The sequence below is a fragment of the Falco punctatus genome (genome assembly GCF_963210335.1).
Source record: "Falco punctatus genome assembly, chromosome: 7".
Classification (NCBI taxonomy): domain Eukaryota; kingdom Metazoa; phylum Chordata; class Aves; order Falconiformes; family Falconidae; genus Falco; species Falco punctatus.
Window position 1 is genome coordinate 30,684,648 of NC_137587.1, and position 18,867 is coordinate 30,703,514.

The following is an 18,867-nucleotide window of genomic DNA, read 5'->3' on the forward strand; positions in this document are numbered from 1 at the left end:
GTTAAACTCTTCCAGCACGCACACGGGGGAACCGAAGTGCTGCCAGGGGTCTGCAGCCCCTGGCTGAAGAGCTGGAAGGCTGCGGGTGGCGCACTCAGTGATGCCCAGCAGCCAGTCTTCTGAAGTCCCTGTGTCTAACCGCTCTTTTGGGCCACACACTTCTCGCTGGCCAGGCAAGAGTGCTGCGTGCTAGTAAACCCTGCTGACCTGAAGAGGAACAAGCCCAGGCTCGCCCTGGAGCCCTGCAAAGTTCAGCCTTGGGTGCACAGCACGGGCCTTGGGCAGGGCAGGCTGCCCGCCTTGGGCAAAATCCACACTCTGGCCATTAGACCCTCAAATTTATATACGTTCGGTGTTTTTTCTCCTCGGTGATTCTGTATCATACCATCGGTCCCAGTGAGGCCTATAACTGCTTCCTCTACATTCTCTCCAAACTGTTGCTTAGCATTCACAGTGTGAGCGCTTTTATTTACCCACCTTGTGTTTCACCAGAGAAGTCACTTGTAAAACCTCACCTACCTACAGTTTAAGTTCTCATTTCTGGTGGTATTTGAAGCTGCTGCTTTCCCACAGCAGACAAAATAAAATAAATGCCTGTGAATATATCCAAGAAAGTTCAGATCCAGACATGTACGTGCAATTGCATTTGGAAGCCATGCTTCTTACAGTAAAGAAATTATGAAAATTTGTAGCATTTAATTTTAAGGTGATTTTCAACAGCTTTCTTTTCATACCATTTTTATACAGTCAGCTTTTAACTAAAACCATAATTATCAAATAAGTAAGAAGTATCAGAACAACAATTTAAAACATATACAAAGGTACAAGCAACTAAGGACACCAGGATGTTTAATGCCTCTGTTGTCATCATGTGTATTTCTAAAGCAGTCTTCACAGCCACAAAGCACTCGACTCTCAACAACAGACCACAGAAGGAAATTTCTAAGCTCAAGCATTCCCAAATGTTCCTTTAGGCTGACTGTAAATGGCATGATTCACCTCCCTCAGACTGTCCCCTAGCAACGATTACAACCATCAACAAAGCTCCACCATTCTTCTGCTGTCTAAAGTGTAAGTTGCTGAGGGATAGGAATAACAGAATTCACGAGGTTACAATACGAGAGTTAAACTCATGGTAATCAGAAAAGGGCTTTTTCTCCTCCTTTGCTTGGGACTGTTATTAAGTAGCTTTCTTCTAAATATGACTCTACTGCTCATCACCCAGCTTCTCAGCTATGAAGCAAGTTTACTTTAAATAGACTCTGAAGCTGTAAACAATGGGTGCCAGGAAAAAAAGAAGGTGGCCGGAAGATAGCTTTGCTCCTTGCAATATCCGATTCTGAAATGCTGTTTTCAGTATAGTTCATTTTGTTTGGACAAAGGTGATAAAGAAAGTGTTAGAGAAATTCGAATGAAAATGAAAAGAAACAAAACTATATGTGCTAACAAAACACACATAAAGCCCCAAAAGTATTTGGTTATGTGCCTTCGACCCATCTGAATTGGGGCAGGGGGGTGGGGGGATACTGGTGATTTAGGGTGTCTGTGTGGCTGGTATCTGAAAGAAAAGATTCAAAGAGAAACTCACATAAAATCCAGTGTTAACCTTTGGTACAGGACAGGGTGTTCATTCAGCACTGAAATTAAGCCAGCTGCGTAGGCTCCTGATGAGATTAACATAATACAGAATCTGAAATACAAGGAGCGAGTTTGGGCAGAATATCTCATAATCATCTGAGTTCATAGATGCAGAGTCAAATACACGAGGCAAACAATAAAGTTAATACTGAGCAAAAGTGGGGGAGAAGATGAAGAGGCAGTGGTTTAGGGCTCTTTGCATGAACTGGAAAGCAAGGAAGGAGTACTCACAGCTCAGGCAAACATAGGAACGATGGTGTAACCTCCTTCACTTGAACCCTCTAGAGAAGCAATGAGTGCCACAGCAGTCAAGGAATGCTCGTGAGCCTGAAAGAAAAGAGAACAAATACATTTGAATTACAGTCATAAGCTAAAGAGGAGCCAAAGGAAACAAGTCTGGTCATGGTGATCTAAAGTAGTGAGCTCAGGTACAGGAGCTAGGAACTACAGGTCCAGCAAATCAGGAAAGACATCATTTGAAGCAGCAGCAAAGAGGGAAAGGTGTCTTGTAGGTTTTAAAGGTGTGATAGGGCCTGGTCTGTTGAGAAAGTGATTACTGAAGAGGCAAGGACCAAAGTAATTGTGTAAAGGCTTGGGGAGATTATCCAGAAGCTTGGGTTCTCATGAAAGCACAGAACATAACCGAGGCAGGTGGTTGCCGTGTGTGTTCCTCAGTTTCTCTCTTTGGCAGGAAGTGGAAGAACTGCACCAGCAGCATTAACTGGGAATCGCGAGAAGAGAAGCACCAACAGGACTGTGCTAGGGACTGTTACTGGCCGCTCTAAAGGGAAAAAGGGAAGCATAGAAAGAACTTATATGTATGAAATGGCACATCTTTTGACTATGTTAAAGATTTAATACTGGTGATTTGAAAATATTTTCAAATCATCAATATCAACTCCTGTCAATAATCACTAGCAAACGTCCTTATAAAAACAGAACATGATTTTGAAGATCCAGTGCTTTAGGGAATTGTTCATTCTTCAGACTGCTGTTTTGGCACTTTAGTTATACAGAAGTGTATCAATATCTATATTGATGACACTGGGGGCTATATGAAAATAACAGGCAAGCACAACCAAAGATAAGTGGCTTTGGAAAGTACTTAGGCTGGCTAAAGTTGAAGTGTAAATTCATGTGCAAGGAAAACACTCAAAGGAGAAGTTGACAAAGCCTCAGAGTGGAGGTAGATGATGGTAGGACCGGGACCACCACCTTAGGTATCTACCAAAAGGAAAGCCATTTTTTTGAACAGTGAACAATGTGCAGAATGGGGAAATTTGTGTCTGTGCTACCTGCTCAAACATCACCCTGAATTCACTTCTGCAGACATATGTAGGAAGAATTTTAAGAATTTGGGGAACTAATGAAATTAAAGACTCCAGTTTTAAGGGGTTGTGACAGAAGGCCTGAAACTGAGGTTGTCCAGTGATAACACTGAAGAAGGGGTTAGAGATAGCTATTTTACAAGAATATGGTAAAAACTGGTTTATGTTTCCTGTGCACAGACTTAACGTGCTGAAACACAGAAGGTGGCTTTGATTCTAGTCAAATTATGTAAAAGTTAAATCTTATTTAGAGAAGGTCAACGTGAAGAGAAACAGACTTTAAATCACATGGGCTCGACTCTTTTAGAAATGAGATAGATTGTTTTTCAGCTACGGATTCTTGAGGGAATTGTTATTGTTGCTATTTGCATTATAACACTGGTATTTCACAGATGCTGTAGTGACTGTAAACTCACTGTAGAGCACACAATTTTGGTAAGTCTACTATTCAAAAGCCATCCTCTTCCTTGGCTATACAGGCCTCCTTCCTGCCTGTCCTCATATTCTGATGGAAGACCTGTAGGCAGATTATCAATCAGCATTACTCAATTCTCTCACTTTTTGATGTAGCAGTAGCTGGGGTGTCCAAAAAGCACAAAGATCAGACCCATGTTGTAGTGATTGTATTCACTACCCTGTACACACTATCATACCTGATCTACATCAGCCACCAAGCCATACTTCACTAATATTTTATGAAGGCCAGCAGGAATCTGCAAGCTGCCAGACACATTTTGATATTAGCAGCACCATAAAACAGCCATAGCATATTATTGCCACAGTAGAAGAAGCCTTGATGCTCAGTGAGAAAGATCTATCAACCAGCCAGCTATTAAAAGGCGGGCTATGTTGTGAAATAGTAGCTACTGTCAAATGTCTGGATAATGGCTAGAAATAGATGAGGTGATGTGAATGGTTTAGCTATCAGCATCACACATCTGGCTTGCAAAGGTTCTAGTTGTCAGGTACAGCTCGGGAGAAGGACAGGCAAATGGAAGCTTGCTTTCACATTTGGAGCAGGTAACTGTAAGGACTCCCCAAAAACGTCAGCGAACTACAAATTCAGGTCTTGCAGAGCAAGACGCTTTGCTGTTCCGGTGAGCAGTTTTATGCCCTCATTTATAATATGCTGAACGTGGCATCTTCTATCTTGGGTGTCTTTTGGTATTCTGGATTTTAACAGCCATCACAGCCGTCTGTAGCTGGCTCTTCTCAGAGCTGTACAAGTGGCTTCCAAAGGGCGCACTGGCAGCCACCTGGCTTTCTTCATCTAGTTTTTATTAATCACCAGTAGCCTGCTGATCCTTTCTGTTGCAGCACAAACAAACTATCAGGCTGCAACAAGGTTTTTACCATCAGTCTGATTCTACTGTCCATGCTGCTTCTCCTTCCTCCAGAAGTCAGACCACACAGATCCTCTGTCAGACAATCCTCAGGGCTATTTAACTACTTAGCAGGAAGGAGCTACAGCTGCACATCATCCATGTCAACCAACCCACTGCCTTCGAGGCAAGGCCACAGCTGCATGTTATCAATGCTAATCAACCCACTGCCTGCATTCCTCTACACCTTTCCATACACAAAAAGGAGTTCAATTTTCACAGTCTATGGATATTTGTCATTACACTTGTAGTAGTCTAAGTGGATATCCTTCATTCCTGAAATAACTGATCCCTTTAGGAGGATCCATATATTTAGGCACATATTTAATTTCTTTTTCCTTTAAAATGATGTATTAACATCAATCCTGAGGCTGAGTAATATTGCTTCACTCTGAAGGAAAATTGCAAGATGAACAAGATTTGTAACAATCCATTGAGGCTTGTGGCACACAGAAGATGGAAATAGTTATAGTGATCTCATTAGGGATGATATAATCAAAATAAACAAACACACACACAATGTCTATAGATTTCCTGCTATTGTTCTGATGTTTATGGTAAGAACCAAGAGATCTCACAGTTTATTATGGAAATGTCAGCACATGGTATAGAGGCTAACATAATTGTCTGGTAAAACAAAGGTGATCTGTCTTGCGACAGAGATGCTGTAACTAGCCTGCTGTTCTCGGGACTAGAGCGCAAACTTGACACTCTGGTTATTCCTAACTCAGATGGATAGTGACACTGGGAAAAGCTCTGTCCTGTTCTTGGATGTCAAAAGAAGATACGGCTGCAGGTATCAGAATGATTCACTTCTTGCAGTTGGATAGCCAAAGGCTAGCACCTTGTTCCTCCCTTATGCTACTGCCATGCATGTGGTCTCCCTCTCATCTTGACCTCTTTGAGTCAAAAGGTAGAAAAGCAACACAGTTATTAGATGTCAAAAATAAGGATACTTGGGCAGTGTCTCGGGTAGAACTTGACCCAAGTTGTGCTCAGGGATGAGGGGCAAAGTGTGTTCACCGTAAAGCCACCACGCACCTCATCTGGCATCTAGAGCCACTAGTTTATGAGGTAGGAATGTGTTTTTCCTCGGGGCTACAATCGAGTACCCTTGCATTAGCTATAGGCTGTAAAAGACAGCTCATAACTCCAAACAAACTACACAACTACTACAACCATTCCCTTTGGGAATCACATCACACATGGTGCAGCCACAGTAACAGACCTTTCAGCTAAAGAGCTGTCAAGATAGATCTGTATGCAAACATGTCATGCAAATGTAGCTCTTCCTTACTACAAAATTAACATGAATTAGATACCATTCAATGAGGAAAATTAAACATATCAAATGCGTGGAGTTCAGATTCTAGAGGCTTGAGTTTAGCTTAGGTCACTGGTACCAGGCACCTCACTCTCTACAGGGAGGTTTTCTTTTGAATGTCCAAGTACAGAAAGTGCATCTTTCTCACCAAATGGAGCAAGAGCAAAGTCCCAAGGTCAGCCAGCTGAGTACTTGAGAGGTTCTACCTGGTGTCCTGTTCGTAACAGTGAGCAGTAAGGACTGGTTATTCTCACTCTGATGTGCAGAACATCTGTATGGCCCTGAGGGACAACCGTATAAAAAAAAAAATCCTGCAACACAACTGGTCTAACAAAATACACGCACCTCCATACTTGATTCCAAAGGAACACATGCTCTAAAGATGAAATGGGCCCTATATATTAAATAGCTAGCTATATCTTTATCTAAGTACTAAGAAAATTTGAAAGGTGCTTTATAAAGAGCAGACACATACAAAAACTTCTGAAGATGGACAAACACTTGTATTACTCTGTTACTAGCTTTGGTACTCAGTTCTCCCACCCATGAAAAACAAACATTTACATCTTCCTTGTTTCTTACTGCAGGTAATCTAGACCTTGAAGAGGTAGGTTTATTTCTGCTTTGAGACTAAAGTGAAATATGTTAAAAGCTGTGCTCTCTTGCTGGTTTTAATGAAGTTATTTCTTCAGAAAGAATTGCAGCTTCTAGCTCTCCTGGCTGACCTAAAAAATCCTGACTGACGGCAGCAGAGAAGTCACTTCTGTTTTGGGGGTTGTGGAGGTGGGGGAGTGGAGCCATGGGGAGGAAACAGGCTTTTTTTCAGGGTAAGATAATTTAACACATTTTCAGATGTGTAAAAGTAGAAGCAGATTTGAAATGTAGGGTTTTTTAAAGTTTCTCCTAAATGCTCAATGTTGTTAGCACAGACTCCTGTGACTCTGTTCATCAGGAGCTGCTTCCAGTTACCTCCACATCCTGAGTCACAACGTTGATCAAATCCTGCTAAATGGCGACATTAGCAGATTGCACATCCCCGATCACAGCTGCCTTTGGGGATCCCTGACCTTTCAACACCAGTTCAGTGAGGATGAAGGTACAGTTGTACTGTCTCTGGCCTCACCAGGAGGACGGAAGACTGTACTGAACTCTCCAACCTAACAGCATCAACCTCCCACCTGAACACCAAAGCCATCCAAAGGCCACTCAGTACCAGCAGGCTTAAATAAGCCTTACTGAGGTAAGCACACCTTAAAATCAAATTTCCAAGATTTCAGCCACTGAGGTGTACATCTGAAACACAAGAGAAAACACTAGCCTCATCGGAAAACTCATGAGCATAATGTAAGGGCTGTGGCGTGCACGTGCTTCCAGAAGCAATGCTAATGAACAGCGATATAAAACTCTTACTAAAAGTTTCTGAAATCTGCAGAGATGCAAAACCACAGCCCAATGGTACGTTAAAAGGATTTGGCCTACTTGACATTTCATTCCCTAAGAACCTGATGTCTCACCTGGTTGGGCTATGAGGTGGATGAACAGTCTGACCTTGTTTACCAGGCAGGTATATTACAGACAGGTACATTTGAGAGGCAACTTACTGTTAGATGCACCAGCTTTCAGATCCTTTCATCCTCATGACATAGGAGATAACAGCTTTTGGTGATGTGCACTGTTACCTGAATGAAGCCCCTACGTACAGTGGAAGAAAATCTGGAAATATTCCAGATTACCTGGAACTACCTTCCTTAACGTAAGGGCGCGCTTCCTTGGGGTACCAGGTACTCCATATACTTTTGTCTGGTATTCCCAGCAAACCTAGGCTCAAAGCTGGGCAGTGTACCTCAGAGTACCCAGCATCAAGTCTTTCAGCCACTGAAAGAATACAGGAGCCTATACTGATGATCCAAGCGTGTTGCATCTTGCCTGTATGATACTTAAGGGTTTACCCTGTAAACCATACTTAAGGATACAGTTAAGATGCAATTAAGATGATCAAGCCATGTTTAATATATACACACAACTCTACTGGGATGCAGACAAATGGTTTTAAAACTAGTAATAATAAAAATGAAAAAATCAGCCCAGAGAAAGATCTAGAATGGAACACTGTTTTGTAACGTAATTTTTTTACCTCTTAAGTCACAACCACTTTCTTTTTTTATACCTATCACTTCTCAGAATCCCACTATTTCCTTTTTTTTCCTGAAATGTATTTTAAGATTTCCATGTAAAAAGTGAAAGTCACTGGACAAGAGCATACCCACCACTGTCTCCAACTCACCTACCACTTCCAGCTTCCATGAATATATCATCTAAGTGTTGACGTGTCCTGTCAGGCCACAAGCATTAAGTAACTGGGAGGACAACTAACCATCTAACTGCAAGTCAGACAGCGTTAAAAGATGTGCAACCTAATATTTTACCAGTCTTTTAGAGCTTCATAAAAACATACGGTGCTCAGAAATATTCCTACTTCCACTATCATTCTGACTGACACCAGTAACAAGGATAGCATTTCTTTTGTTAAATGTAATGTTTCAAGTACTACAAGTCCAAAATCCAGAATTCCTACAAGTATTATGAAAGTATCTTAAAGTTCAGAAGACTGTAGCATCAGACATCACAAGATCAAGTACTCAATAGCTGAAGGAACATAAAAAACATTAACAAAGAATGTTCCTTCAACCAACTCAGACAAACTGACTTCCTGAGATACAGCCCGGAGGACATGAAGACGATATGGATAGATTTTAAGAGCTTTATGCTCAAGGCAAGTTTGACAGATTGGGAAGGATTTAAATTCAGGCTGCTTAAGAAAACCTGCAAAATGACAGATTTCCTTATCACGATGTCTGCTCTGACACCAAAGTTGCAAAAATCAGGTTTCAGATACGTCGCTGAGACAGCATGGGGACTCTCACATTGCAGCAGCAGGTTGTATCGAATCTTGTAGTGACCAAGTGCTCAAGTCTCGCCCTCTCTGTAAAATTTATTGCTGAGAACTGCCCTGTCACAGACGTTTCAAACACACTGTAAAAACTCAACCCTGGAAAGTAATTTCAAATGAACTTTTTGAGGAAAAGATAGCTAATTATTCTTGCCTAATGCACACTCTTATTTAAACTGAGATTACTAATTTGTATTAATTCAAAGTCCAAGCACAAAAGCTTTGACTTTTGTAGTTTGCATAGAATATGCCATGAAACATACCTTTTTCAGAAACAAAAGTGCTAACCTACACTTGGGTGTGGTCACATATAATCCAGCCTCAGATTTTAATTTCTCTTATTTCTATTTGTATGTGATACATTAACGTGTAACATCACGATTGTTGCAACATTGGTGCTTTGAATGTCCAAAAGGAAACCAACTAGAAAATACACGTAAGGGTGTCTCGTTTGTAAAGCAACTGAATAAACTCCCCTTGTTAGGAAGCACTGCTGTGCAATCAAAGCCATCTTCTGTAAAAGTAGTAAGGAAGCAGGATATAACATTCAGTTTCAAATTAACAACTATTATTTAGATTTTTGGAAAAAGGGGGAAGAATGTAGTCATTGAGTTAGACCCAAAGATTAATTGCTGTTTTTCAACTGAGTATGAGAATACTGAAAGATGGTATCCTTGTAAAGAGTTTATTCTACAACCATCTTTGATTCACTAAAACTGGTATTCCAAAGGGATTCAGAGGTTTTAAAAAAATACCACTAATGCCATTTTCCTTCAACTTTAATTACGTCTTTTTTATTTTTGTAAGTCAAATGAGTCAATATATTGGTATTCCTAAATCACCCACCTTGCACGTTGATGAATTGGTCTACCATCATTGTTCTGAGTTACGAAATTTCAAAGTCTCTTTGGAATACTAATTTCATATTTATAGGTTTCAATTTTTTTATCCCATCCTATTTCCCTGATTTTTTTCTCGACAGTTGCTGATGTAAAATTTCATATAAAATATTTAGTCACAAAATAGTATTGCTTTTATGCACACTGTGGTAAGATTCTTTTCTCCCCCGGTAAAAACTATACCATCTTCCATAAAATCCTAAACACATTAAGAACTGTGATGCAGAACAAAATTACACAGGGTGAAACAGGTACCAGCACAACAGTGAGATTATATTACATCAAAAAATTTTAATGGTCCCAAATATATACTCAACAACTAAGCATACACTCAGGGGGGCAAAAAAAAATTATGACACAAAAGTGACCACATCTAGAATTCCACTCAATCTTTAATCAATAAGGGACAAACAAATCCCCCACCTCCAAAAAAATTTCTGCAGTTTAAAGGGCAAAGGGAACAGATTACAAAAAAAAAAAAAAAAACAAACAAAAAAAAAAAAAGAAAAAAAAAAGAGAAAACTTTATATTCAGCCCTCCCCCTTAGAGGTTTTAAAACCTGTTGTAGCTTGACTAAAATGTTCAGAATGTATGATTTCAAAGGCAGGTCTCTTTTATACAAAGAAACTGCTGGCATTCTTAACTAGTGAAGAATTATGGCAAAAAATGCCTTTTCTTCAGAAGTCTCATACATGGTCCAAGAAAGCATATTCTGATTGTAGCAACTGACCAGCCAATCCAGAGTTCCACTAACAAAACTCCTGCCCTGTTGGCTTTTTGTTTGTTTGTTTTGTTTTGTTTTCCATTTCCTTCCCTGAGAAAAGGGCAATGTGTGGTCCAAGCTGGAGAGCTCAAAGGCGTTAAGTCCTTCCCCTAAACAAAGTATTTCTTCCCCTTCTTCTGCTCCTTTGAATTGGCACTTGATTGGCAGAAATCTGTTTGTATAGGTTGATCTGTGTCACACACAGTAATTCACAAAAGATTGCTGCTTTGCTGTGGGTTTGTTTTGTTTTTGGAAAAAATATCCTTCCCCCAACTGGTAATGTTCTTCAGCAGTTGCCATTACGATGACTCAAGCTTTGCTTTCTTTGACAAAGGTAAAGTTTCCTCTTTGTCTTCATCTTCATCATCCTCTTCATCATCATCAGGATAATCTACAAGCCCCACAAGGCCTCCCTACAAAGACAGACACAATTACTATAATTAAGAAAATGTTTGTACATTGATACTTCACATTTGTATTGGAAAATTATGTTTGCACAGAATATTGCCATACGCATACTGATTCATGAAGTTTTGAGTAAAATGAATAAAAATAAATCCTTCAGTATGGATGAAAATGACATTGTCTGGAAAATGTTTAGATGAGTAAGTTCAAAACAGGGTTTTACCTATCGAACTGGATAGAAGTATTTCCAGTTGAAATTTAAGAAAATCCACAAGTCTACTTAGTTTTGCTAAGTGCCACTGCAGCTCTATCTGTAAAGATGCTTTGGGGGGGGTGGGGTTTGGTTTTTGTTTTTTTTTTGATTTTTTACCAAGCATAGCTGACTGCAGCAATGAGCAATCTGGAAGCATTTCAGAAACAAATACAGAATATCCTTCAATTTGAATTTTTGAATCACAATACTTGCAAAACATAGGCTGTCTTCACAGAAGCTACTTTAAATGTGTAATAGCTGAAAGAATTTTTTGTATAATACAATTAAATGAGGTATACAGCTTACAGAATTTAAACAACTTGGCCACTAAAGATGAAAGCATATCTAGTAATAGCAAAAACTCCCTTGTACTGCAAATAACCACAAATTTTAAGATTAGGCAGGTCTGTACCCATGAAAAAGCAGCATGAACTTCTAAAACTTCCTCCAACTACACTAAGTTGCAATTTCTGAAGCTCAACCAGCATTTGACTACAATGGCAGTTACTGGTGCTTTACTCAAAGATCATACTACTTATTTGGGCGTCTAATGACAGACATCCAAACCAGAAAATTCCAGCCAGTTACACACATTCTGTACAGTCACATACAACATAACACTGAGTATACTACACATAAAATAATAGGATCAGGTAATTAATGAAAAACCCAATTTCAACAGTTTCTAGTTTGCAACTGTGGCACATTTACGAACAGTGCACACTGTAGTGAAAGAAGATAGCTTATGCCTGAACCCATGAACAGTTTTTTTCAGTACACTGTGTATTCAGTGTAACCTGATCATTTTTCTTTTCCCATCACAACTTGGAATTCTGGAGCCAATACTGTATGCAATACGCTCCATATGTAAAGTCCATTTCAGATTCAAGGAATTACACTTGAGAACAAGCCTCCAGCAGAAATACAGAATAGACTGAACTGTATTCCAAGCAATTTTATCCCTTTACACAAGTGCTTGATTAACTACTGTATTTTTTTAATAAATGAAATAAGTCTGCTTCCTCTTCCTACACAGAAGAATTTAAAGGAAGTGTCCCTTAGTTCTTCCATCAGCTGAACTCCTCTCACACTGGAGTTTCCAACAGAAGGTAATCCAAACACAAACTTAAGTCGTGTTTACTATAAGGAAGAAAAAAACCCTAAAACCCTATTTGCCTTTACTAAAAACTAGGTGAACAAGCAGCATGGTGGCATTAAAAAATAAGGAGGAATCAGAATTATTCCAAGGCCACCTGAGAACTGAGATACATACCTGACCTTCCAGAAATGGAAATAATACTTATGAAAGTAAATTCTCATTGTCCGAACTACACTGTACCAACGCTACCTTATCTGTCCCCCAGTGCTGAGAAAACACCACTCAATATTTTCCCAACTTGGTTTAAATAGTTTTAGCTAAAATTCTGATAAAATCCAACAGCATCCTACAATGTATTTTAAAATTATTTAAACAGGCTTTCTTCTTCTATTTCAGTGTGTTCCAACCCAAAACTACGTTATTTCAAGAGATAAAAGGAGTCATGCTAATATATTAAAAATTACTTTTTGTTCTGGCTTACAGCAACCACCCCTTCATAATACAATTTATTTCTTTCACATGTGCCAGTTTTATCATGCTGAACAATATTAAAAATGGAACAGTAGAAATTCTCAATGGAGCTCATGGGACATCATGGAGCCTGGCAAAATTTGGCAACGTTTCCAAAGTATTTCTACCTGCGAAACATCCCTGTGCAATTTAACAAAAGCCAGATGTTGTCTGTATTTCACAGTAAAGATCACTGCAAAGAGCAGCTAATGATATGCTTCATACTTCAACGGTTTGGGCGTTAAAAGAGCTTTTATTTCTTTTTATATACATGAAAGATCTCCTTAAAAATGCTGAAGGCCAGACAAAAAGTACACACAAACCAGACAGTCCATTATTACTTAACACGTCAGAATTCACACAAACTTGGGAGAGATGCTGAAGCAAATTTCTAGTCTGTAACAATTAAGTCAACCTATGTCCATTCAAAACTACCTTAGTTGTAATAGCTGCCATCTGAGATGTGCTTTTAGAAACTGATCCTGGAGACCCAGGGGACCCTGGTGATCCGGGAGACCCTGGTGATCCAGGCAGATTACTTGCAGATGACTGGCTGGTAAGGTTAGATTTTGTACCACTGGAAAAGGAAAGCTTGAAACTTGGGCTCTGACGGCCTGAAAGGTTAGTTTTCAGCAGAACTTCCTTTTCTTCACTCTCTTTCACTGGAGAGAAAAAAATACACACACAAAAAATTGAGGAAGTAAAGCAATATAATCAAGCAAAAAATGTAATTACAAATCACTTTACCGTGTGGGAAATATTATATGTTTTACGTACAACTTGGTAAAGTGAGTCATCACAGACTTTTTATTTTCCTCTCCAAACGACTATACCACCTACCAGCTGTCGCCATTGGCCAGGAATGAGCACTTCTACTCTACCAATGATATCACCTGAACATTTTCAAGAAGATTTTTAATTAGAAACTTGAATAAACCACAGGAAAACATGGCTATCAGCTAAGATTGTCACTCAAATGCTTTAAGAAATCAACAACAATGTTTCGGATCATTCCGATTTTAAAGACAACAAAACTTGTTTTGAAGGGGTCGTCTACCAACTTGGTGTCACAATTTCAAAATCTAAGAACTTCAGAATAAATACACGCAGAGCCTTCATTGCAGTAGGACTAAAGAATAGGAGTTATTGCTCCTACATAAGCCATATGGCATTCTTCTTCTCATCACTTACATTTTTTCCTTTCCATGAATTTACTGATAGGGTCCATAATATCTTCATCATTTTTAGTTTTATCAGAAGGGGGCACCACTGCCTCTCCATCTTCCATATCGTCTTCATCGGTATTGAACCACATTTCCTCCTCATCCTCCAAGGTTCTCGCATCCCTTCTGTATCTATGGTTTCTCAGAATGGAACGCATGCTGCAGAACAGTAAGTTTTAAAACTTACGATTAAAAAACCAGCTCATATTCATAATAAAAATTCTATTTGACATTTACAGTGACAGCTTACAGATATAAATATTGTAGAGCAATAAAACCACCAGCAAATCATTCTGTAATGCAAATCTTTGTATTTTCAATGCAAAAAGCATTAAAAACTTTTCTTTATAAAGAATCAAATAAGGTAGAACTCTGCTAATAGCACATTCAGGCTACTCTACCTTGTCCAAAATTCTGTAGCTTACAAACAGCACTATTAAAAGTAATTTTAATAAATGTCACTAAAGTTGCATTCAGGCTAGGTTTAGCAGTTTGCACTGGTAAATAAAAAGTTGTAGAACAAAGAGTTTAGAAACTAGACTTTTTCTGAAAATACTTTACAACTTGTCAGTATTTGGGGTCCAATGTGTTAAAGAGAAAAACAAACCCAACCTCAAATCTAGTTTAAATGTGACTTCAGTTTAAAATAGACATATTAAAAAGACAGCTATTTCTTTCTGCTACATCCATCTGTTAAATTTTTGGTCACTATCAAACTTTTGCATTCTTCAGAGCCTTGGATACAAAGTGCTATTTCTCCCTCCCCATTTGATCTATTACTAGTGTTGGTCTATCTCAGCTCCATTTTCCTTTTCTTTTCTCTCACAGAAGCAGTATTACGGCCTTGGAGGAGAGGGACAGTGATGTGCACCCTGAAGAATAGGGCAAGGAGAAGTGGAAGAGAGGTTAAAAACACTCTTTTTATTGCTAATGTTGATTTTAATAGTCAATTTCCAACAAAAGCATGAAACCATTGACACATTTTCTGTAGCACTTCTTCAAAATTTACTGGTCACAATTAAGTCTGAAATTTGATGTTTTTCATAGTCTCTGTTACTGGAATCAAAATGTTAATAATATAGTCTCAGCTTATTCTATTTAGAGAAAAGGTCTTGCGTTACTGGCTGCAGGAAAAAGTCAGAATGGAAAAATTAGGAAACTACAAGGTATTAAATAAGAACGCTAAATGTAGTTCTAAAAATCTTAATACTGAATAATTTGCTTGCCAACATTATAATCTGGATTTATATACAATGCATCACTTTACACTGCATTTACATTCAAGTTCTGCTAATAGTGTAAAATATTACTTAAGTGGCACTCTTCTGAATACTTTTGTGGCCTGCGTCAACAAATTTTTTGGCCTCCTTCCTTACTGAACTATTCTTTGCTAAAATGGGTAAACAGATTCTTGGGTTTTGCATTTTATTATTTCTGGGTTTTCACTTAAGAAATCACATGGACTGTGAATGGGGCTTGTGCAGCCACTATATAAGATGAAGAAAGAAAGTAAAAAGCTGGCTGGTTGAGCTACAGACCTTGAAGCTATAATTTTCTGCTGGATAAAGTCAAGCAACACCCCTATACACAATCAACTTAGCTCAACTTAACCCAAGAAAAGCCTAATGTTTTACTTCCTGTACTAAATGGAAGTTACTGAAGGAAGTGGCTGGGTGCTCTTTCTAACACATGCATTAATGCAAGAATCATAGGCTTGAATTTCACAGCTGTTTAAAACAATAAGCTTAAGCTGACACAAGCCAAGATCATCTCACCTGTAAAATATTACTACCCAAAACTGCAGATCCCACGTATACTTTTCAAAATGCTTCAACATTTTAAAAACAAATCTATGATTACGCTCTCATTTTAATTGTACCAGTCCGAAATTTAAATATTGGTTAAGAAATCTTGTGGCAGAAAATAAAATAGCTTAAAAGTCTGAAATTTAAGGATGTCCTAGTATGACTATTTAGGATTAATTTCTTAAACTGTTTTCACACAAATTTGGGACAACCGAACAAGAACAGGTCTTGCTAACAATTCTTAAAGAGTAACTCATTTATTCACACAAGCAGTACATTTTCTTTTAATGAAACTACACATTTGTAGTAATAACATTTGACAAAAATAAATGGAGTAAAAAGTCCTAAACTTCCTATTTTTATACACCCTAACCTTTTAACCTTGGGTAACTGTGTACTAAGGAAGGAAACTTCTGTTCTGGCAAACAGGAGGAGTGATTCAAGTATTACATCAAATTATTTTTTACTCCATCAGCAAATTAACAGCGACAAAAAAGCATTCTCTGAAAGTTTCTTAGTATATTCTATTTCTCAATCATTTTGGTAGAGCTTATCTAAATAACTACTCTCCAAACTAATTAAAATAAAAGGAAATCTGATGTGAATTTTTGAAGGAAAAATCCACAGAATGGAAATTCACAACTGAATAATCCTTTAAAAGAAACAGTGGGAATCTGCTATTTAGGCAAATGAACTTCACTTGACAGGCTTCCAGCCTCATCAAAATAGTGTTCATAAGTTTAGGATATAACAACTTAGCACTATTACTGGGGGTCCAGCAACTAAGGCTAGCTGAAAGCTGATCAAGAGTTTGAAGCGACACATCTGAAAATCACACTTTTAAACAATAAATTCAACAGTGCTTAAGATGCAAGCAAGAGTCTAAACTAGAAAGCACTAATATACTAGTAAGAGCATTTAGTGCATTTTACCTGTCAAGTTTTGGATTATCTTGTCTTTCCCTTTGTTGTTCAAATCGTAGTTTCAGTCCCTTGAATGTCTGCACATAATCTACATCTTCTAGTGCCTTCCAATAATTTTCAATCACGTGAGCCGTTAATGATTTTATATCTTCCTACAGGAATGAACAAACATAAAGCAAATTGTTTTATGCTATGGTTATTTTAATTGAAATGAATTTATTTAATAGAAAATAACTCAAATGAGGGATTTTTTTATTAACATTCCATAGGAAGCACCCTATTAATTTACTTATGCTAAAATGAATATTACACATACAAGTGTAGTCAAAAATCTAGAGCTTCAAATATTTGATTAGCAAAACAGGCATAACAGCAGCAAATTTCTAGCAGTATCCTCTCCTGAACACGGATTCTAAAACCCCGATAGAAAATTATACCAAAACCAAATCTAACAGGTCTTTCCCAATGAAACTTATAAATATTTTTACACTGATAGATTAACTGGTATCTGTTGTAATCACTCGATCAAAAAATATGTCTATGAGATACAGACTTCACATTCATATTGTTTCTTTCCTTGCTGCAAATAAATTACTTATACAAAAATAATTATTCAATGCATTCGTTTAGGATGAGAACAAGGAAGACATTTTTCATTAGAAACGAACATCAAGTTTTTCCTTTGCTGCCGCACAGTGCTGGTCAAGGTCCTTTACAAAAGCCTCCCAGCTGTTCTGCTATTTCAGTTTAGCGCTGTGGCTGCCCAAAGCCACCCTAGGCAGCTGAGAGCAGCACAGCTCTGCACACTGCAGCAGGAAAACTGCTCCTGTGCACTGTCTGGCTTTCTTAGCACCGCACAGCCCTGGGAATACACTGCAGAATGAACACCTGAATTATCATCTAATAAGGACAAACAAAGCAACATAAATCTTAATACACTGATTATTTTCCTTTTTGGCTACATGCTCAAAGGTCACCTCTTATGAAAGGTAAATACATCAGCAACAACAAAACCACACTTCTTAAAATTTTTCTCTCTTTAAAAACAAACCTAGATAAAAAAAGTTGACAAAAAATATTGGGAGATACCAAGAAGTATTCTTGAAATGCAACCTGGGTATCTATGTCAAAGAGAGGATAACAAAATAGAAGATCATTTATTTCCCCATAGCATAAACTGTGGAATCAGCACCCAGTCTCACGGAGTACTGAAAGACCACAGCACAGAAGTCAGTGCCACCACCTATATGGATTAACTTTTTTCATGGCTTCAAAACCACTTTTACATCAACTCTTCCATGATGATTAGGTCATCTCAGTCTTAAATCACCTGGAGTCCCAGCTTAAAGAGGACAGAGGTCATCAGCACGGAAGACAGCAAAAGGTGACAAAACCTCCTTTTTTCCTCACCTACTTAATCCTCCACAACTGTCTGCACCCTAGCTTGGCCCCACTTACAACATTTATGGTCTGTGCAGAATCTTGTCAGAATCTGGATGCAAACAGCAGTGAGGAAACAGTACTGCGCAGACAGCCAAACTGGCATGAATACTTCGAGAGACTCCCCATGGAAGAAACTTTCTATCACTCCTTTAGTATACGCAAAAACCCCTGGTATCTCTTCTGTATATTTCCATATTCTGTTAACTGACATCACAAAGCACAGCTAAATTTGATGGGTTTATAGCAATAGCTTCAAATCACATTCCTGTCATAACAGTATCATCTAATCTGCATGATGAAAGTTGCTTAGCACCGCCTTTGCAAATCTTGTTACTGCGAATACACTCTTGACTGAATTTAATTTTCAAGTTATGGAACTGCTTGAACGTAAGAAAGAACATGTACAAATATGTAACATTGATATAAAAGAAAGTTCATTTAAATACAGTATCACATGGTCCCATTATGACAGCGTAATTTAGGGTAACAAGTAAAAAGAAAAGTCATCTTGAACTACCAAGATTAACCAATCCAACAAGTATCTTCAGTATGTAACAGCACTCACCACTCTGATAAATTCAAACATCTCTATTATGGCAGAGTTCATCAGATTATAACGGGAACCATTATTTAGAAATGCTTTGACCACAGGTTCAAACAAAAAACTTTTCATTATATAACGGTTGTAGAATTCATCCTTTAGCCCAATTATCTTTCTCTTGAAACGAAGGGCACCTGAAACAGAAGTATTGTCATAAGAATTTTAAAATTTTTAAATTTAGAAGAAAAAAAATCCAGAAATTACTCGGGGCAATCTGCAACCTCAGTTTTGATACAGCATTACATTATTAGAACCAGACAATACTTTCAGCTAATTCTATGCTTCTCAACAGTCTTGACTATACTGCTGAAGATTACATAT

At 38.2% G+C, this 18,867-nt stretch overlaps 1 protein-coding gene across 1 annotated transcript in view; it reads right to left on the reverse strand.

The window, feature by feature from the left end:
- Window positions 1–9,792: 9,792 nt before the first annotated feature.
- The window catches only part of PPP4R3A (protein phosphatase 4 regulatory subunit 3A), a 44,365-nt gene continuing 35,290 nt past the window's right edge, over window positions 9,793–18,867 (reverse strand). Inside the window, exons 11-15 of the mRNA XM_080396702.1 lie at window positions 18,511–18,680; window positions 16,512–16,654; window positions 13,743–13,933; window positions 12,987–13,213; window positions 9,793–10,697 (exon numbers count right to left, since the gene is read on the reverse strand). Coding sequence (XP_080252828.1) covers window positions 10,584–10,697; window positions 12,987–13,213; window positions 13,743–13,933; window positions 16,512–16,654; window positions 18,511–18,680 — 845 coding nt within the window. The 3' untranslated portion in view covers window positions 9,793–10,583. The remainder of the gene's footprint in view (window positions 10,698–12,986; window positions 13,214–13,742; window positions 13,934–16,511; window positions 16,655–18,510; window positions 18,681–18,867) is intronic.